General features: G+C 60.4%; 1 protein-coding gene across 2 annotated transcripts in view; it reads right to left on the bottom strand.

Annotated features, from left to right (window-relative positions):
- Positions 1–21554, bottom strand: part of ARHGAP23 (Rho GTPase activating protein 23) — a 73343-nt gene that overhangs the window by 35759 nt on the left and 16030 nt on the right. Inside the window, exons 1-10 of one of the 2 annotated variants that reach the window (XM_079905501.1) lie at positions 15937–16085; positions 12232–12393; positions 9646–9673; positions 8237–8332; positions 7958–8036; positions 7740–7794; positions 3478–4642; positions 1697–1852; positions 1370–1481; positions 1169–1226 (exon numbers count right to left, since the gene is read on the bottom strand). In XM_079905501.1, the coding sequence (XP_079761627.1) occupies positions 1169–1226; positions 1370–1481; positions 1697–1852; positions 3478–4642; positions 7740–7794; positions 7958–8036; positions 8237–8303 (1692 nt within the window). In that variant the 5' untranslated portion in view covers positions 8304–8332; positions 9646–9673; positions 12232–12393; positions 15937–16085. Of the gene's footprint in view, positions 1–1168; positions 1227–1369; positions 1482–1696; positions 1853–3477; positions 4643–7739; positions 7795–7957; positions 8037–8236; positions 8333–9645; positions 9674–12231; positions 12394–15936; positions 16086–21554 lie in introns of those variants that run through there. The other variant, XM_079905500.1, reaches the window with a different exon arrangement.

The raw sequence follows: 21554 nt of genomic DNA, 5'->3' as shown, positions 1-21554 counted from the left end.
ACTTTATAGACTTGAAGGAACTAAGGAAGCAGAGGAAGTGATTGTGTCCACATGGAGTTACATAAACAGAGGAAGTGGGAACATCAACAAAGACCGAGTTAGTGGAGCAGGTAGTCATGTCCACAAGGAGTTAAACAGAGGAAGTGATAGTGTCAGCAGGACTCCAGCAGTAGAGGTGACAGGTCAAGGGATAGTTAAGTAAGCAGAGGACGTGATAAGGAATAAGCCAGGTGACATTTAAAATCAATATGCCTTTTCCAACCCAACCATAATCAAAAAGATTTAAGGTCATTTCAGAACTGATTCTATGTCGGGACTTCCCTGGTTGTCCAGTGGTTAAGATTCTGCTCTCCCAACGCAGGGGGCCAGAGTTTGATCCCTGGTCAGGGCACTAGATCCCGCACGAGGCAACGAAGACCCCGCACGAGGCAACGAAGATCCCACGGGCCACAATTAAGACTCGGCACAGCCAGGTCCCGAGGCTGGAAATTTCAGCCTCTCCATCACTCTCAACCCTGTGTGTCCCCCCCCTTTCCAGGGTGTCCCCTGTCCCCTGAAGACACCATGCAAATACTGACCCAGTGCCTCCACTGTGTAGGCACTGTTTTAGGTATGCGGAGGGGTCAAACAGTGAATAAGACGAATGAAATCCCTGCCCTCATGGAGCTTACATTCAAGCTGGGGAGCCAGGCAAGAAAGGAGATGGACGCACAAACTGTGTAACATGAGAAGTGCTAGGAGAAGAGCAGAGTGGTGAGGGGAGGCATGAAATACCAGGCATAAAGGCTGAAATTCACAGAAGGCCTAAAAAAATCTAAAGAAAGTGAAAAAGTGAGTCATGTGGCATGTGGGCCGTGGAAAGGGCCTCCTAGACGGGAGATGGGGGAGCGGCGGCTGGAAGGACAGTGCAAAGGCCTTGGGAAGGAAGGCTCACGGTGTCTTTAGGTGATGACTGAGCCCACAGAGAGGGTGGGTCACATGGCCGACACGAGGTGAGTGCGGGGACAGCCGAGGCCGGAAGGAGATGGGAGTCGGAGGGGCCCGTTTCGGGTTGCAGGAGTCACAGGCCGGGTCCCTCTGCCAAGGTTGGACTCCCCAGCTGAGGGGTGGGCCCCTGGGCCCCTCCCCAGACCTCCGACACCCTCACCCACACACACGTGCCGCTCACCCCATCAGTGAAGAAGCTTCGGAGCATCCGCAGGCTGGGCACGCGGTTCGGCAGGCGCCTGGGGGGTGAGGACAGAGGATGAGGGTTGTGGGAGGACCTCCCACAAGCCCCAAGGCTCAAAAGCCCTCTGGGGGTAAGCAGGCCGCCCCGGTGTGTAGACGACCCCAGGGCCAAGAGCCCCTCCACAGCCCCCATCCTCACCGCAGAGCCCGGCCCTCGTCCCGGAAGGTGTTGAGCCCGTCGTCGCAGGACTTGGAGCGTTCGGTGGTGATGGCCAGCAGGTAGGAGGAGCGCCGGCCGGCCTTGATGCTGCCTGTGAAGCCGCCCACAGGTGCCCAGGGTCAGCGGGGCAGCAGGCGGGGGCTTCCCCAGATCCCTCCTGTCCGGGCAGGGCCAAGGGGGGACTCTCCCCGTGGGTCCCCAGGAGGAGCAGAAGCCAGTCGGAAGAGGCCAGCCATCAGGCAGCGGGCACCCCTGGGACCAGGCAGCAAGGGAGTGGGTGGGGCTGGGGGTGCGGGCAGCACTCACTGCAGTCCTGGGAGTAATGGCGGCCGAGGGCAAAGGTGAAGGTTGGGGAGGAGGGGCTGGTGCCCAGGACAGGGGCTGAGTTCATGGCGCTGGAGACCACAGCAGAAGCAGGGACGTGCTTGGCTTGGAGGTCAATGCTGGGGCTGGTGGGCTCATCTGCGAGAGCGGAGGGAGCGGTGGGTGAAGCTATCAGAAGGCTGAACCTGTCTGTCCCCCCGGCCCCAGCCTCCCATCCGGGCCGGGACCACATCCCCAAGGACCCACCATGGGGGTCCCAGAGCCACCCCCAATCTGCAGACCCTCCCACTGTGGTCACGGAGGCTCAGCCTCTGCCTCCTCCATCACACTGAGGGCACCAGGAGTGGGGTCGAGCCATCTCTCTCAGTCCTGGCCGGGAGGCAGGCCTCTCTGAGGCCATGGCTGGTGTCTCCCCCATCAGACTGGGAGCTTCTTGAGGATAAGGACCATCTCCCCCATCAGCTGGGGGCTCCTTGAAGGTGGCTGCCACGTACCCCCCCCCCCCCAAGACTGGAAGGACACTGAAACTAAAGACTTTACCTCCCGCCCTCAGACTGGGAGCTTACTGAGACAAGAGGCTGCGTCTGCCCTGTTAGACTGAAGGCTGGCTTGGGGGGCCAGGGCTGTGCCTCCTCTCCTGGCCGGGGCTGCTTCTCCGCCACTCCCACGGCTGCCCTAGGGTGAGCTCACCACTCTCAGCCCCAGTTACCATCTCTGGGCTCCTGCACCCCAGTCTTCCTCCCGAGCCCCTAGACCCAGCCCGGTTCATTCTGCTCCCTCCATGAGCGCCTCTTATTCAGCCGAAACCTCTTCCTGCCTCGCTCCCTCTCTTTCCCAATATGGAGGTGAAGCTCCACCCTCCCGTAAGGCCAGAAACCTGGGAATCACTGACCCCTCCACTCTCTTGCCTCTCCCTTACCCAACATCTATTCTAAAGGCAGCAAATTTTCAGTATTCCCTCTGCTCTCAGAATGAAATCCCAACCCCCCAGTGACTGACAAGGCCCCGCCAGACCTGTTCCGATGACCTGGAAGGGCATCCTACCTCTCACTTCAGGGTCTTTGCATATTCTAGTCTCTCTCCCTGAACATGCTTACCCTGACTAACTCCTTCAAGTCTTAGCCGAAATTTCCTTTTTCTCCAAGATTCTCTCCTTGGCCACCATGCCCCGGTCTATCCCTTCTCTGCCTCCTAGAGCTCCCTGTACTCCTCTCACACACCCATTCAACTGGATCGTTCTTGTCTGATCATCTGTTCCCATGGTTGGATCACACACTCCAGGAGAGCACGGAGCCTAGCACAGTGCCTGACACAAATATGTGTTGGATGGATGGAGGGATGGAGGGTGGACAGAAAGAACAAAGAGTGAAAGGAACAAAGGAAGGATGGAAAAGAAAGAATGAAAGGATGGAAGGACAGGTGAAAGGAAGGAACAATGGAAGGAAGGAGGGAGGAGGAGGGAGGGAAGGAGAGAAGGAAGGGAGGGAGAAGGGAGGGGGAAGTAAAGGTGGATGGAAAGAAGGCTGGAAGGGTCAATGAATGGGAGGAAGGATGACGGGATGATGGGAGGGAGACAGAAGGATGGATGGAGGAATGCAAGAATGGACAGTTGGATGGACAGACAGATGGACGGACACAGAAACGGGTTGACCCCATCAGCACCCAACCCAGAGTTTTGCCCATGGTGGCAGGTGGGTAAAGTCCAACAGGGCACAGAAAACCAAGTCTCCCAAGACAGCCACCTGCTGTTCACCGTCACTCACCGATGAAGGGAATGGAAGCCAGAGAGTCGTCAGTAGTGGCCAAAGGGGCCACCTTTCTGCCCAGGCGTTCCCCTCGCCCACTGGCCTCTGGCTCTGGGGGCTCATCACCAAACCCAAGGTTCATCTGTCTGGAAGGGGGCAGCTGGACCTTGCGGCCCGTTGGAGGCTTCTGCCTCAGGACCACTTCGTCACGGCGATCCTCGGCGGGAGGCTCCAAGGCCCTGGTGCCGGGTTCTGGTCGGACAACTCTTGGTGGTTCAGAGGCCTCCGGTGGGAATGGTGCAGGGGACTGGGCCAAGTTGAAGGTGGGCAGCCCCCCAAAGGGCGAGTCCCGGAAGGAGAGGGCGTGCAGAAGTCCAGTCCGGCGCTGGAATGATGGGCTATAGCTCCGGTATCCGATATACCCAGCGTCATCCAGGCCCTGCAGGCCAGGCGGGGGTGGGGCCTGGGGCCCGGGCAGGTCCCTGGGTGGGCAGGCAGGGGTGCGGGCAGACGGACGCTGGGAAGCCCAGCCACAGCGCTCGAAGCGGGGCGACACCAGTGCCCCTGGCCCAAGCGCCTCGGCTGAGCGGGTGGCCCGGCTCAGGTAGTCGTCTGAGCGAGCGCGGAGCCGGCCCTCCTGGCCCAGCTGGCTCAAGGCACCCTGGGAGGTGGAGCAGGGCCACGGGCGGTGGGCAGTCACATCCTCCAGCCGGTCCTGGGAGGCACTGCGGGCCCGGGGGGGCATGGCGGGGCACCGTCTCTCCCCCGCCCTGCGGGGTACTTGGTTCGACAGCCAGTGTGACAAGGCCTGCTGGCACTCCAGTCTGCTGGGGGGCGCCCGGCTGCCAGGCTCCGGGAAGGCACGAAGCGTCCGGGGCTCCGAGGGGAGGTGGGGGAAGGCACCAGGGCTGGGGCGGGGCTGGCTCATCCCCAAGGAAGGGTTGTCCGGATGGGAGCGGGCAGTAGACGGGATGCGGGGCCCCGGGTCACTCCAGGCAGCAGGACTCCGGGGGTCACTGGGCAGTGCTGAGAGCGGCTCAGGCACCATAGTGGCCCAGGTAGAGACCCGGGCTGGCGGGGCGTAGGTCTTTCGGGGGTAGCAGATTGGGGGTGGCTCTGGGATGCTCCGGGCCTCTCCAGAATACGGCTTGTTCCCCTTCAGGTAGGCGTCCTGGGAGTAGGCCTGGCCAGGGACACAGAAGCAGGTAAGCAGGTCTGAACAGGTCTCACAGGGGAAGGCTACAGCAGCCCCTGGAGGTCAAGGTCTCCAGAGAAGGGGACTGAAGGGAGGGGACCAAGCAGGGGGAGTCCTGAGTGGGTGGGGGTGAGAGTGCATGCTCCAAAGAGAGTCGGGGCGGGGGGGGGGACAAAGAAATAAGAGGCCTTTGAGAGTCTTACACACACACACACACACACACACACACACACACTCTCTCTCTCTCTCTCTCTCTCTCTCTCTCTCTCTCTCTCTCTCTCTCTCTCTCTCACACTCACTTGAGAAAGAGCCAGGATTTTTCTAAGACTTATGACAAGGACTGCCTTTAGCCACAAACATTCCAACATCTGTTTTCTGGGGTCCTCCCCCGATGCTGGCCTCAGCTGCCTCCCTGCTTTCTTACGTCCAATGGTGCCCACAGACCCTCGGGTGGAGCCGGGAAACCCTACCAGAGACCAGTCAAGGTGGCAGACGACAGGGGAGGAAGCGGCCTAAGGGGTGTGTCCAGGGTGGGGTGGGCTGGGGGTGGGCAGGGGCTGGGAGAGCCCAGCTGTCCCTTCATCCCCTGGATGGGAAGCTGAGGGCCCGGCTCCTGGGCCACTGGGGTGAGGAGGAACTTGCTTCTCTGGGCCAGGCTTGGGGGAGGGGCCAGACTGGCTAAGGGGCCTTGGGCCACCTTCTGGCACCCCAGGCCTGGAATTTGGCGCTGGGAGCTGAGGCTGACGCTGCATTGCTGAGGAGTGACAGGGCCGGGGGCCGGGGGCCGGCGCCCAGGCCCAGCCAAAAAAGGAGGCGGCCCCCAGGGACAGCAGCCTGTGGCCCTGGCCTAGCCTGGCCCACGATGGGCTGCCCGGGGGCCTATCTCAGGGTGAAGTATCAAAGAGGGAGGGTGAAACCAAACACACATACACACACATCACAAGGAGACACAGGAAAATACACACCCAGAGACACACTCACACACACATAGAGAAACACAATGAGACACACACACAGACAAATAACTACACCTCCAGTCCCAGGCACACACATCATGTGATGAGGACGAGCTAAACCACACCCCTACTCAGTCAGCCCCCTTCGGACCCACACGCCGGCCGGCCGGCCGGGAACACTCACGTACCTCTCCCTCCTGCCATCCTGCCGGCTCCCCGGACTCCCCACATCACGGCAGTGGCGGCAGCATCCCGGCCCGCCTCCACCCTCCCCCCGCCCCCCGCTAAACCCCACTGATCACTGTGCCGGCCCTGGCCTCCGTCCCCCCAGGCTGCCCTCCCCGCGGCTGCCCTCGGGCCCCCACCGGCTCTCTCGCTGGCGGGAGGAGGAGGGAGGGGAAGATGGGTGTGGAGGGGCCTCGCCGCGTCGGCGGTGGCGTCAGCGGCTGCCGCGGCCCCATTGGCCTCCAGCATTGGCTCCCAACCACAGGAATGCCTGGGCCCCACCCTCTGGCCAGCCAGAGAGAGGGGGGCCAGCAGAGGCCCCCAGATGCTGACATCTGGGACTGCCTGCCCACCCGAGCCTGGGCAGCAGAGCTCAAGGCTGCTGTCCCACCCTGCCCCCCTCTGGCTGGAGAGAGCAACGCCCCAGGTCCCGCCCTGTCACACCCCATCCCCCCCAGCACACCGCCTGAGGGCGTACGGGCAGGGCCCTGGAGACTTGGGGAGAGCCGCCTACCCCTCTGGGCCCCCACCCCTGCCTCCCCCTCCCCAGGAAGGGCAAGGGGACAATCGAGGTCACGGGCTGGAGGTTCCCAGAGGGGCATGGGGCCAAGCATGGCATTGTGATTACAGAGATTGTGAGAGCACATCCAGGGCAGAAGCCAGCACTGCAGCTCCCAGGACCTCCCAGGCTTGGCCCTAGGCCGTCGGGGCGGGGGGGGGGGGGGCAGTGACCTCGGGGGCAAGCAAGTTGGCATCTGGCTGGCACCCAAGAGACCAGGAAACTGGGCACTGGACAGAGAGGACTGCTCTGGACTTGGGGTCAGAGCTGGGGGCGAAACAGAGAGACAGCATGTGTGTGTGAGTGTGCGTGTGTGATGCGCACGGAGCGCGTGGCATAAACGGGTACACGTGTGAGGGCAGGGTCCGCCGCGTGCAGCGTCTGTGGTGCCTGCTCTGTGAGCGGTGGGTGAACGCCGAGCGCTAGCTGTGACGGAAAGGGCTTTTGCCCTCGCGTCGTGATTGTGGAAGTCCGGGTTGCTGTGACACCGGTGAGCGCACGCGCCTGTGCTGGGATGGAGCAGGCTGCGCGATGTCTGTGGGCGTACGTGTTGTGACAACAGCAAACATCTGTGATGTCCTAAGTGTTTGTGTTGTGGCGATGAGAAGTCCAGGTGTATGTGGTGGGACACACTGCGGTGTTGTGTTGTGGGGATCTGAGATGCTGAGGAGTGTGTGGTGCGCTGTGACGTTGTGGTCGTGGGTGTGGGGTAGTGGGTGCCTGTGTGTAGCACTGAGGGGTGTGTATCGTGGTAAGTGCCTGGTATGGTGTGTCTGGCAGGTGGTGTACGTTATCACATACTGCAGGGTACGGTGTGCTAGTTGAAGGGTGGGCTGTGTGCGGCTGTGTATCTAGTGTTCTCTGCTTATGTGTTGGGTGGTCCATGGTATGCAGTGTGAATGGGAGCACACGAAAGTGGGGTACTGTGTGTGTGTCTGTGTGTGTGTGTGTGTGTGTGTGTGTGGACACATCTATAGGAGACATGCTCACTCGAGGCCAGGCAGGGAGTGGTGTGGGGAACAGGTGTCTCACGGGAGCCACAGGAACGTGCCAGTCTGGCAGGGCCCACTGGGCCACGCTCCTTCTGGACACCCTGGCAGGAATCCTGCCGGCCAAGGCCAGCGCCTCCCCCTCCCCCAGCACAGCCCCGATTGAAGCAACCAGCAGCCCCAGCCCGGGGACGGGCCTGGCATCCCCATTTGGGCAATGCCGGGCTGGTGCTGCCCCCACACTCACTCCTCCGCCTCCCAGAGGGCCCGATGCAGGAGGGAGGCCCAAGGAGAAGGGCTGCATCCTGCCCCCAGCACCCAGGGTCCTCCACCTCAGACAGCAGGGCAGGACTCACCAGCTGGAGGATGTCCTCGTCCTTGGGCATGATGGAGAGCTCCAGGGTATCATCGCTACAGAGACAGGGCAGGGGGTCAGGCCAGGCTGAGGCAACAGGGTCTGGGAGAACAGGGATCCTGGTCGCCAGGGCACCACCAGGGCCAAGGGGGTGGGGTGAGTAGGGACTTGTGAGTGGGCTGGGGGCTCTCGTGGGAGAAGGGAGGCAGGGGCGCTCACCTATTCTGGATCAGAGCTATGACCTGGGAGTAGGTCTTCCCGATGACGCTCTCCCCATTCACCTTCACCAGCCGGTCTCCTGGGGACCAGGGACAGGGCCACAGGTGAGCAGGCCAAAGGGTGTCAATGGCCCTACCTGAGAACCCCTGTACCATGTATGGATGACAGTGGGGGACAGGAGCCTCCCCAACACCTGGATCCCGAAATTCCGTCCTAACCAGAGGGTAGGGAGAAGAGACCCAGAGCTGTGCGATGAGCCAGGTAACTGGGACAGCTCACCTGTTCGAAGCCCCGCCCTATGGGCAGGGCCATCCTCCTTCACATTCTTGACGAAGATGGTGTCCATGGGCTCCAGGCGGTGCCGGGGGGAGGGTCCTGGGGAGCATCAGCCAGGTTAGCTGGGGGTGGCTGCTGAAGGTCACACCCATGCACGCTACACACACAGGGGACACACACTCAGACAGTGATCGCACTCACACGGACACAAACACAGACCCACACATCCACAGGGACACGGATGTACAGGATCAGACAACACACTGCTGGGAAAACGAAAACACATGGAGTCGCTCCCTAAATGGCTCCTGCGTCCCAGCACTGTGCTAGAAAGTAGACTACAGAGGATGGACAGATCTGGCCCTTGCCCTTCCCGAGCTCACGGTCTAGAGGGGCAGACAGACAGACATGGGCACGCGCGCGCACACACACACACACACACACACAAGTCACAAGACAAAGGAAGGGTGCCATGAAAGCCCTGAAGATACACAGCAGGGAGGAAAACCCACACACACAGAGTGTCCACACCCAGACCCAAGGAGAGCCAAGCAAGACCCTGAGGCTCACAGAGACCCAGCACCTGCACCTCCCACCCCACTCCCTCCCCCAGGGTCAGGGCACTCCAAGCAGAGGCCTAAGGATCCCGGGACTGGCACTCGGCCCTTCATGACATCATGTTACACCCCAGCAATACTCCTCTGCTGCTAAGTGCTAACTGCTAACTGTTAACTGTCTCCACCAGAGAAACGGGCCTGCTCTAGGTCAGCTGGTTCCTCCCCCAGCACAGGCCTCTGCAATGGGGATTCGGGAAGACAGTGGCCCCATGGTTGCCCAGCAAAGGCCCCAGTGGCAGAGAAGGAAGTCTGCCTGTTCAAGGGGTTCTGTGTTGAATACCCCGGGAAGCCTGGGTTCCAGTAAGGAGCCGTTTGGGAGAGCAAGGGTGACAGCCAGGGGAGTTAGGCTCACATCTGAAAAGAGAAAGACCTCAGGGCCCCCGTCATGCCCCGAGAACCCCAGTGTCTCTATCCCCAAGGATAGCCCTTGATCAGCGGCGCACTACCTCCCGCCCCAAGGGCCCTGCAGGCCCTGCCTCTGCCTCCATCTAGGCTGGGAGTAACTCCAGGGCAGGGGCCAGGGCTTAGAAACCTATCTGCTCCCCAGAACGCCACCCCCAGCGCACAATGGACAGGCCCAGAGGAAGACAACTGTGAGAAAAGAAAGGGAGGACAGAGAGAGTGAGCAGAGGTTTCGAGCGGACACACAGGGAAGAGGCAAGACAGGGGCATCAGGCAAGGGTGGGGGGCGCAGCAGAATCCAGGCTGACCTGGGGGAGAGGGAGAGACACCAGCGGGAGGACCAGTCCCAGCTCAGCCCCAGCCCCCGGAGCCCAGCCCCCTGCCACTCCTCACCTCCTCCTCGGCCTCCATTCTCTTCCTCCTGCAGGGAACAGAGGTGGGTGTGGGCCCTCGGCAGCACAGGGGGAGGCCCAGCTCCACCTGGGAGGGCCCCTTCAAGCTCCCCCACCCAGCTGCCTCCCCTCTTATCATCTTTCAACTAGCCCAGCAGCCAGAGGGGGTGGGAGGGGTGTCCACGGGGAGGTCAAGTCCCAGGCAGCGTCCCCCGGTGACAGGAGCCCCCTCTCACGCCTGCCGATCCTGCTGCATCAACATCTCAGCCGTCCGAAAGGCCCCGATCCAATGGGGGACCCACGACCCCTTCCCTTGGGGAGCTCGAAGCCCAATGGGGGAGGGGCCAAACACACTCACACACAGACAGGACCCAGGCAGACACAGATAAGCAGGCATGACAAGTGCAAACAGTGGCTATCAGCTCTTAGAGCATGGGGAGGGAAGGCCTGATTAGAGCCCCTCTGGGAGGGGGTTTTAAGGCAAGTTTGACGCCGGCTGGGAGAAGGCATTCTGGGTGAGGTGAGTGGAGTGTGCTGGTACTTGGTGGCAGAAACAGGACTGGATCAACTGAGCTGAAGCAGAAGGAGTGTCAACACCAGCAAGTGACAGGAGTCAGACTAAAGCTTTCAGCTTTGAAAGGAGAGAAAGAGGGAGCCAGTGAAGGTTCTTGAGTGGGAGAGAGCAGATGTGAAAATACTTCTGGTGTCTAGGTGCAGGGCTAAGAAATGGAGTCGAGGAGACCCACAAGGGAGGTGTCTGGGGTCATCCTGGTGAGTGAGGGGGCGGGGCAGGGCACTGCACCTGGGGAGGAATCAGGAACAAGGGCAGGACAAAGTGAGAGAGACAGGCCAGGCCAGCAGGGTGTGGCATCTTCGAGTTGGACGGGACCTTTGGGGTCGTCTTGTCTAATCCTCTGTACAGATCATCCACTTCACAGATGACAGGGTGTGACTTGTCCAAGGCCACTCAGAGACAACAGAGGAGCCAGTGCTGGAACCCAGGACTCTTGGGCATCCCAGCCAGGACAGGAAGGCTGCTGGGCTCTGCTGGAGAGCAGTCCCTCTGGCCCTGCCCTCCCGTGCGGGGAGTGTGCCCGCTGATGTGAGCTGCCAGCACGGTGAGTGGGTCGCAGAGGCAGATGGGTGCCTTGAGGTGGGTGAGCTCCGTGTGGGCTCCCAGCCCTGGGCATGTTCTGGAAAGGGATGGAGCCCGTCCCTGGCTTGCCCTGCCCCAGGGTCTTCCAGCCCCCCATGTGAGCGAGGTCTCTCTGAGACAGGTCCACCACCCAGTCTAGACCACTCAGGCTGTGTCTGCAGGGTCACCCTCAGCAGGGCTCCCTGAGAGAAGGTGGAAGGGCCAGGAAGGAGGGACATTCTGGAGAAGGAGGGCTGGAAGGACTGGAGGGAGGTTCCAGGGAATTGGGAGGCTGGTGTCCTGGGGCATAAGGGGTGAGGCAGGGCCCCTCCCACACACCATCAGCCCCCACTTACAGCCAGTGCAAAGAGTTTATGCAGGGGCCCCAGACTCAGGGACAGGTGTGAGAGCTGCACAGCAACGTGTACACATGAAGCGTATACACAGACACGTGTCTAGATATACACGCATGCACGTACATGACTAGCATACCATGCACGCACGTGTGCATACAAAGAGACACGTGCAGGCACACAGACACAGGCAGAGAAATCCAATGCCTTGGTTCTCTGGCAGGTGGGACTAAGCTCCCCAAGGGAGAGTCCCCCAACAGCTGTGCAGGCCGGTCCCAGCCCTGGGGGAGGGGAGAAACAGGTTCACGGACTCCAGAATAAATCTTTCTCCCCTCCTGCTGGGAGAGAGGTGGGGGAAGGGAGCCGGCCCCTCCTCGGGAGCCCTAGTTCCTGCCTAGGCCCCCCTCATGTCCTCCTGTCACGGACCCCCACCCCCAGCCCACACCGTGGATTAGGCTGAGTAGCCCTGGTTCCTGGACTCAGAGAACTGGATGTTCATATGAGGGTTGGAAGGGCCCTCAGGGGTCAAATAGATCCATGCCCTCAGGAGATGGCAGGAGAAATGCTGCCCAGAGAGGGTGAGCCCACCCAACATTCACAGTGAGTTAGGAGTTGTGCCAGGACTGGAACCCAGGTCTCCAGCCCATCCCAGGGCTCTTTCCAGGCCCAAATCTGAGGCCAGCAAGGGCCTGGGGCGCTCTGGGAGGGGTCCCGGAGGACAGACTCCCGGAGAGCTCAGGCTAGGTATAGGCAACTAACCCAGCTCAGAAGTGGCCACTGGACAAGGGGTCCCCGGAAGCCCATCTCTCTGAGAAGCTGTTCACCTCCCAGAGGCTGAGAGTTGGGGGGGGCATCCCGGCTCCCCCACCTCTAGCTCCTTGCCCCAAGCCAGCCACAGCCCCTTCTCCTGCGAAGACTGAGCCCAGAGCGGGAGGCGGCTTGTCTACGATCACCCCACACAGATGACCCAGCCAGGGCTGCCCCTGCCCCTCGGTGACCCTCTTGTCCAGGCCACCAAAGCACCGGAGAGGGGACAGCACAAAGGAATCCCCCCTGAAAGCTCCCTCAGGCCAGGCCGGCAGGGGCGCAGGACGTGTACCTTCAGGCTACAGTGCACGGCGGACTCAGGCGGGTACACGATGAAGTGGCGCAGGGTGAAGCCAAAGCCGTCCTGGAGGCTTTTGTGCAGCCGCAGTGTCCTCGGGCCCTGCCAGGGGAGGGGGCGCCCGGGAAAGCACCCATCTCTTGGGCCCAGTGGCAGCTGTGGGAGCACAGGGAGCCAGGGTGAGACGCCAGTCTGCACACTGCCTCCTGCAGCCCAGAGGACCTGGGGGGCTGCCAGGTGCACAGACCCTCTTGTGCCCTGACCGAACCCCTGCTCTCCCCTTCCTCCTTCCCTTCCCCCCTCATCAGCCCAACAGCTTCTTCCTTCTTTCTTTCCTCAATCCCCTCACAACACCTTGTGAGCAGGGAAATAACAGTGCAGCGAGCCACGTGTCCATTCAATTCGGTTCGGCCAAGGTTCACTGACTCTGGACACACAGCCTTCCGGCCTGGGAAGTGTCTGCCGCTGTCTGAGCTCATCCCCCCCTGCTGCCCAGTCTCACACATGCACACACGCACACCTGTGCAGACACAGACCCATCCACACACACTCATGCAGACAGGACACATCCCAAACACCCAGACAAGCACACTCATGTGCAGAGGGGCACAGACACACCGGTGAGCACATGCATGCTCACTCAGGTAGACACACGCACACAGCACACGCAGGCGCAGAGACTGACACACCCGTGCATCCTTCAGGAGCAGCAGCAGGAACAGGTGGGGGACGACGAACCACAAGGGAGCGGACTGGACATCAGAGAGTCCACTGACGGGACTGAGGCTCGGAGCCCAGCCCAGAGGCCTGGCCGGTTCACCGGAACTGAGTGGAGAACCGGGTGTGGGGAGGGAGGGGAGACACTCCGCTGCCCTCTGGCCGCCGCACCGGAATACTTGGGACTCCCCAAGATGACAGGGCAGAGGGTGTCTGAAGACAAGGGTTTGGGGGCACACGGGTCTGTTTCTGAGGCAAGAGGGAGAAGAGGAGGATGGTGCCTGAGAGGGGGCTCCCTTCAAGTGCCCTGCTCGGACACAGAGAGGGAAAGTGGGTGACAGGAGGGTGTCAGAGAGATGGGTACACAGGGAGGCAGACGGCAGACTGGAGGACATGGGAGCCACGGACAGGCTGCCTAGTGAAAAGCCAGGAGGGCTCCCTCGGGGGCTCTTTAACCCCTGACCTCGGGCAGCCTAACCTACCTGGTGCCCCTAACCCAAACCCCTCAAAGGGCAAGAAGCCCCTCCCCCACCCTCAACAGTCCTCACCCCCTCATTCCTCCTTGGCACCAGGCAGGAGCCTTCAGCTGCGGGAAGACAGGCGCGGCTGGGTGCAGAGGGAAGAAGACCATCGGTTTCGGGGTGAGGGGCTCCCACTTCACTACGAAGTTCCCCTGGCTTCCCCAGCTCGAATCCGCCACTCAAATGTACTGGTACTGAGAAGTCCCTGCATCCACCCTCCTGCTCACACATCCGGCAGAAAGAGCAGGTCCTGTGCCCAGCCCTAAGCTAGGGATTTCTGCGTGGGGTGGGAGGCTGGGCTGCATGGGGCGGGAGGTTTGGGGAAGGGATATCCTCAAATCTCGGTAGATTAAAGAAAAACGTAACAGAGGCAATAGGCTTACTTGGTACGGTCCCAGAGGACACAGCCAGGTGGAAGATACGAGGAGGCCTGGTGAAGCTCTGGGCCAGGGAGACCACTCTATAATCACACACTTCTGCAAAGCTACCTGGATGAGGCTGTGAGTTCTCTGTCCTCACAAGGGTCCAAGCAAAAGCTGGACAACCCCCACCCAGGAGGCCTTAGGAGGACTTAGCTGGGATTCTGGCATCGGGCAGGAGGCCCAGTGATGGCCCCTCAGCTCCTTCCACTTGTGGCTATGGTCTGGCTATAGTCCTAGACCCATGGGGGTCTGAGGAGCCCAGAGGAGAAAATTCTCTGGGAATTCTGCTGAGGTCTGAAATCCCCTGGATTTCCTATCTCTACAGACCTGGCAAGGAACTGATCAGGGAGGGAAGAGGGCCTCAGGGGACCCTCCACTGCTCCCTCCTACCAAAACCCCTGCTCTTCCCCAGTGTGGGGTGCCTCCCCTGCATGCCCTCCACCCAGGCTCTGGGCTGAGGCTGTTCACAGGGCCTATTGTTTGCTGGTGTCCTGGATTAAGGTTTAAGCCACCAGCTGCCCCAGTGACGAGAAGTGGCTGGGACAGGTCCCCGCACGTCCCCCACCTTTCCCCCAGCACACATCCTGACTGGAGCTGCCAGCTGCCTGGGGGTGCCACTCCCGGGGGCGGCTGGGGCAGTTAGAGGAGGGGCCTGTAATCCAGCGCAGTGGGCATGCCTTTCTCTCTCAGGTCCTCTCCTCATCCAGGCACCACTGGTGCCCCCTCCCTAAGCTCTACCTCTGCCTTTCCTCTTTTCCTTCCTTCCACTGCTTCTTCCCCCATCCCTGCCAATGAGGTTCCTGAGAATGTCAGTGTGGTAATCCCCCACCACAGCTACCACACCCCTGCCTGAAGAGGAGACACTGAGGCCCCCATCAGTGGCCAGATTTCGCCGCTCTCCTGTGGGAAGCTCTTCCTTAGTTTTAACCTCAGTCCTTCATTCTGTTATACATGCATGTTTCCTCTCCTCTCCTCCCCTCCAACCTGGGACAATACTGGGTCTTGCTCTCGTCTTGAAGGGGAGGGAGGTGACAGATGCAGAAACAGAGAAGGGAGCAGCAATGGAAGGTGATTAGATTGGGAAGAGGTACAGTTCACACACATCCCCAACTCTGCTGTCTGAGGTAGGCACAGAGACAAGGGGAAGGAGAGCGAGAGGCTCAGAAGACATAGGGAAATCACTGATTAATGCTCCCAGGCCCAGATCTATTTCCAAACACTCCCACTCTCATGTCAGGAAAGAAAGAGACATCTAGAAATACAACTGATGGTGGGAGAAGGGCAGGTGACCCCAGGGCCACAAATTAGACAGAACTGGACACGTGGTGGGTTGGCAACACCAGGAACTAGAACCCAGGAGTCCTGCTCCTCCCCTCCCCCAGAAGCATAAAGAGGTCATTGCAGGGAGTGCAGCTTTCATGCTGGGCATGGCGCCCACTGTGACTCACGCCCTACCAGCCTGGTCGATCCTGAAACGCTGTCCCCACCCCCCTCTCCAGCCCTGTCAGTCCTCACCCTGAGAGCACTCATTACCTGCTGGGGCCCATTCTGCCACCTCAGCCTCCTTGGCTCGCTTGAAAACCCTTGTGTGTCTCTGCGCCCAGGTCCCCTACCAGGGAGACGGCAGAGTGATGCCCCTCCTGCTTCATTAGGGTACCCATGCATGGTTCTGACTCAGGGTCACTGCCAGCCCAAACTCTGCAGGATTCCATGTCCTGGCATCTCTTCAAACAACCCTGGTCCCTTCCATCCTTCCACCGCCTATAAACCAAGAGGCTTGAGCCCGCTGGAGGCCACAGGCCGACTGAGGGTTGTAATCCGGCACCCCTGGAAAAGCTCTCAGCCACGAGCCTGCCGCCCTCACCTACATCTCTCCAGCTTCTCACTCACTCTCCACTCCGGAGGGATCGGTCCCCAAGCGCAGGGCGCACACAGCTCAAGGAACGCAGGGAGTTGGTGGCCCGGTCCCACCCACCGGGGCGAGGCCTGCCCGGACCCCTGCCCCTGCCTCCGACCCCGCTGGCCCCCGAGGCGCTCACCCTGGCCGGGCGCTGCCCGGGCGCGCGGCGGTCGCTGTGGCTGAGGCAGGGCAGCCAGAGGCAGCGCGGCTCCGGGGCGCTGCAGTCCACGCCGACGGCGCGCTCCCAGCGCCAGCCCCCGGCCCCCGCGCGCTCCACGCGCCACACAGCGCTGCCCACGAGCGCCGCGGCCGGCGGGGGCCCCCGGGCCCGGCCGCCGCCCCGGCCCCAGCGCGCCGTGTGCCGGGCTTCCGGAGACTGGCGCGCTGCGCGGGGGCCGGCGGCCGCTCTTCGGCGCCCGGCGGGCGGCGTCCTCGGCCCCCCGGGTGGCGGCGGCGGCGGCGGCGGCGGGCGGGCCCCGGGGGTCCCCGCCCGTCCCCCGGAGCCACGGGCCCGGAGCCCTGGGGCCCCGAGGGGACGGCCGGCCCGCGCGGACGGCGGCAGGACGGCTGCAGCAGCTCCGCGCCTCCCGCGCCTCCTGGCCGAGGGCGCCTGAGCCCGGACACGCCGGCGAGTCTCGCAGGGCAGACACCTCCCCCTCCGGGGCGGCCCCTGTGCGCGGCCGCCCCATCCCACACACTCACGCCCCCCACACACGAGAGGGCCTGCACAGAGCCCCCGCAGTCTCTCTCTCACACACACACACACACACACACACACACACACACTCTCACTCACTCACTCACTCACTCACTCACTCCACTCACTCACTCCACTCACACAAAAACTTACTGTACCTGCCGGCGCACGCTTATACTCCTTCCAGTCCAAAGCTCAACCAGCTGCCGGTGCCCCAGAGAAATACACATTCCCACGCGTACACATGTCAACACACACCCAACCCACCTTTACAGACCCGCACCACACACACATCTAGACAGCCCACACCCTCCCCGACACACACAGTCACTCACTCCCCCTCTGTCCCCATACCCCCCCACACACACACACGAACACACTATTCCCCTCATAAACACATTGCACGTGGCCATCCTTCTGTGTGCGCACACACTTTGAACACCCTCCCATGGGTACAATGGCCCACACACCCCACAGAGACACATTTGCAAGCATACCCACTGTGCCCCTGAAAGCACACCAGACCCCCACCTGCCCACCCATACATTCCACACACACCCCCCAGAGAGACCCACAAACCCCACGAAGGCACACACCTAGAGGACGTGCACACACTACCCAGCACACCCACTCCATGCGTTGCTGCCGTGCCCCCTCAGGTCTCTCACACACACACACACTGCCCTGCTCAGACAGCAGTGCTCTCTCATAATCACCCCACCTCAGAGTCACGTTATACCCTTCCCACCACCACCTGTGGGAGCGTGTGACGGACCCTTTTCCCCAGGACTCCCTGCCCATTATGCTCTACCCAGAGGGGCCACCACAAGCTGACAATGGGCTCCAAGCTGGCCCCCACCTCACCCCTAGCATGTGAGTCAGACAGGAAGCCCCAGTCCACGGCAGACCCTGCCCTCCGCCCCTTCCTGGCTCTCTCTCTTCCCAGGCCCCTTCCCGGGTGGGGCCGACAGAGGCCTTGGCTAGTAGGCGTGTCATGGCCACCTCCATTTCTATCCCACTTGACTATCCACCGTGTGCTCCCCCCGCACAGCCACTCCCCGGGGCCTGGGGCCACTGCCCTGACCTAGTTTTCAGAAAACAACAGAAGCCCAAGAGCACCCAGCTCGTTAGGGCAGCGCTGGGACTCCAAGTCCGGAGCCCCTCATTCCAACTTCGGGTCTTATACCTAAATTCTAGCCAGCATCCAGGTCAGGGAGGCTGGGGGCAGAGGGGAGCAGATCCAGCCCAACCCTGCTCCCAAATCTAGGAGTCGAGGGAGGAAGAGTCATAGGGTTGGGCCCTTGGGGGGGAAGCCACCAGAAGGGAGAAGCAGGCATAAGAGTCAGCTCCCCCTTCCCTCCCTCGTCCCGTCACCTGCTGTCCCCAGCAAGGACAGGCCAGGATGGAGGATCCTGTGGGGGGAGGTAGAGGAGAGAGAAAGAGGGGCACAGAGAGGAAGGGAAACCAAGGGGAGAAGGAAGAGAAATAGAGGACCATGGGGGTGGGCAGGAGCGGGGGTGGGGGGTGGAGGAAGGGTGAGGGTGAGGCGTGTGGGGGCCAGGGAGCGGTTTTGTTCTCCTGTTTCCTGTTTGCCGCTTGCTGGGCCCCCTGTGCAGGAGCTGGACCCCCACCCCCACCCTGGCGGAAGCCGGAAGGGAAGAGCGAGGCTGCCACCAGCGCTGAGTCAGGAGGGCTTGGGACAGAGTGGGAAAGGACCGCGGTCAGGGGTAGCAGGGCTCCTGGCATCTCCATCAGCACCTCCCCCGCCCCCATCACTAGAAAACCGAGGCTTCTGGGTCAGGATCATTCCTGCCCTCGTCATGCCCTCCAAAGACCAGGACCTCAGACCAGCTGGAAGCACCACCGAGAATGTCCTCAGCCATGTCAGCCTCTGCCGCCCCGAATGGAGGGCAATGACCACAGGGATGTCCTGACTCAGAGTCTGACCCGCTTTCCCAGCAGGCAGCCAGTTAGTCCCCCCAGCTGCCTAACTTCCTTTCCTCTTGCTGCAAGTCCAGTCCCTGGTTCTGAGGAAATAAGACTCACTCTCCCGTCTCACGCCCCATGGAGCCTCTCATGGCCAACAGGTGCTGCTGTGTATCCGGATCAAGAATCAACCTCCCTGGGGCATCCCTGGTGGCACAGTGTTTAAGAATCTGCCTGCCAATGCAGGGGACACAGGTTCGAGCCCTGGTCAGGGAAGATCCCATATGCCACGGAGCAATTAAGCCCGTGAGCCACAACTACTGAAGCCTGTGCACCTAGAGCCCGTGCTCCGCAACAAGAGAAGCCACCGCAATGTGAAGCCCGCCCACCTCAACGAAGAGTAGCCCCTGCTCACCGCAGCTAGAGAAAACCCACGCGCAGCAAAAATAAAATTTAAAAATTCGTTAAAAAAAAAAAAAGAATCGACTCCCCCCCTCCCTCGAAACTGCTAAGGGTTCTGAGGGCCGGCTCTGAGGGCTGCAGGGGGAGGCGAGGTAGAGAAGCAGCGCGGGGTTTCTGTACTCAGGGCAGCAGAGACCTGGGAAACGAGAAGCCATCTGTGACGCCCATCTCCTGCCCTCTAGTCTGACAGGGGCAACAAGGCCCCCAGAAGGAGGTAACAGCCTCCTCCAACACAAACCCACACCTTCCCCACCACACCCACTCCACCCCAGCTTTCTCCACAGGCATGTCAGGAGCAAGGTACACACCGCAGGGCCTAGAAACTTATACATAGTTTGAATAGATGATCTTCCAGGCCTGGGGAGCCTCTCGGCCCCCTCCCCCATTTCCTTTGGGAAAGGAATGTGGGGTGGGCCCCAGAGTGCAGTGGGGGAGGGGGCCAAGGGCTGGGAAATACCAGGCGTAGCTGAGATTCTATTCCAAGCCTTCCTGCCTAGTGTGAGTCCTCCTCCCCTACACCCTCGCCAGCTTCCTCCCCCCAAATCAGGAATTACCCCGCTGAGCAGTCCCTCCCATCAATCCTCTAGTTTGACCAGCTTGCAAAATCCATTCAACCTTATCTTCCTGAAGGTCCCCTGCGGAGGGCTTGGGGACTGCACCCCCAAAGGGAGGGCATCCGGTCTTCCTCTCTCCACGTGAGATCATCCTTTACTGTTTGAAAGCACTTTCACTTTATCTCATTTGACCCTTACCCTAAGAGTTGAATATTTGAGATTGTTTTTATACCCGTTTTTCAGATGCAGAAACTGAGACTCAAAGAGGACAAGTGACTGGTTCAAGGCTTGCTTTTACTAAGGTGGGACCACCCCAGGGTTCTAACCCCTAACTCAGATCTCTGTCCATTATCCTCTCATTTATGTATTCAAGAACCACGACTTGAGTGCCTGCTGTGGGCCAGGGGCTGTGCTGGGGGCTGGGACACCTTAGAAAAACAAGATGAGTGTAGACCTTACCCTCAGGGCGCTTACCGTTCTACTAGTGTTGTCCTAGCTCCTGAAGTCTTCAGGGGTCCCCAATTCCAGATCCAGGCCCAAGCCAGCTGCCTTCAGCCCCACCAAGGGAGACCCCCATACACATACCAAAGGAGCCCCTGTGTCAGGGGTTCAGGGCCTCTTCTCTCTGGGAGCGGACAGTTTGTTTGAGAGCGGGGTTAGGGGCCTCCCAGGTAAGCCTTTGAAGCAGAGAGTGGGCTGAGCTGGAGGAGCAGAAGGCTGCAGGCGCCAGCCTGACAACCAGAAACTGGGGAAGAGGGAAGCATCCTGCAGCCCAAGGGTCAGGTGATAGGAGAAGGAGGGAAACTGATACTGCTGAAGGGCGTGTGGCTCAGGAAGTGAGAGAGAGGGGTCCCAGGGTCAATTCGGCTGCATTTCCTTCCTCTGCTTGCTGTGTGCCTCCCAGAATGCAGGCTTCAAACCACAGGACAAACAATGCCCCCAACCCAAGAGAATCATCCGGCATTTGTAAAGCTCCGACTGCTTCCACACACCCATCGCACACCATCAGACTGGGACACCCCACACGCACAACCTCACACACAGACGGAGCAAATCCCCTGCCAGCCCGTTCATCCCAGGCATGTAGGCAATGCGATACCCAAGGCATGCCCGCCCCGCCCATGCCTGGGCCTCTGACCCCTGCCCCAGTCTCTCCTCATTCAAGGGCAGCCGCCCCCTCCTTCCTCCTCCACCCTCCTGCCCCACTCAGATGCCTGCTTCCCAGCACCACTTGTGTGCAGTCCCGACATGCCCCAACAGGCCAAGCGGATGAGCCGGCCAGGCAGGCCCGGGTCTCCCCAACACCCTCAATGTGCAGATAACCCCGCGTCACCGGGAACCTGGGAACCCCACACTCGGTCTAGCCTGCGGGCAGCGGGTGGTTCAGAGGGTCTCTCCAGACCCCGTGCTTTCCCCATCCAGGGCCAGTCTTGCCCCGAGTGAGGGTGTTGCGACACTCCTCTCCCACCCTGAAACTGGGCCCAAGCCAAGGAAGGCTGGGGGAGGGGCGGGTGAGAGAAAAGGGAGGAGGAAGCACTCGTGATGCCAGAAATCAAGGAGGGACCAACACAATCCCAGCACAGAATCCCCTAGTTCTTCCGGTGGCAGTACGGCTCAGGGGTTAGCACGTGGGCTCCAGGGTCCTCTGGAATCCAGGACTTCTGGGACTGAGTCCTATCCCTACCCTTTCTGGCTGTGAGACCTTGGGTGAGTTATTTAACCTCTTTGAGCCTCAGTTCCTCACCAATAAAATGGGAATGACACTAAGTTCCACCTCATAGGTTCTTAGGAGAATTAAGTCAATTAAAGAAAGTCTTGAGCATATAATAGGGGTTCAATAAATGCAAACTTTTGTTTGTTTTCTTTTTAAAAAAATTTTTATTGAGGTATAATTGACATGTAACGTTATATTAGTTTCAGGTGTACAGCATGGTTGGATGTTTATGTATATATTGAAATGATCTCCACAATAAGTCTAGTTAAACGTCTGTCACCATACTTAGTTACAGAAATTTTTTCTTGTGATGAGATCTTTTAAGATCTACCCTCTTAGCAACTTTCAAGCATGCAATACTCGATTATTAACTATAGCTGCCATGCTGTACATTACAGCCCCAG

The sequence above is a fragment of the Stenella coeruleoalba genome, assembly GCF_951394435.1.
Source record: "Stenella coeruleoalba genome assembly, chromosome: 19".
In the NCBI taxonomy this organism is placed as follows: domain Eukaryota; kingdom Metazoa; phylum Chordata; class Mammalia; order Artiodactyla; family Delphinidae; genus Stenella; species Stenella coeruleoalba.
The sequence above is the reverse complement of the archived record's forward strand: the minus strand, read 5'-3'. Positions and strand labels throughout refer to the sequence as shown.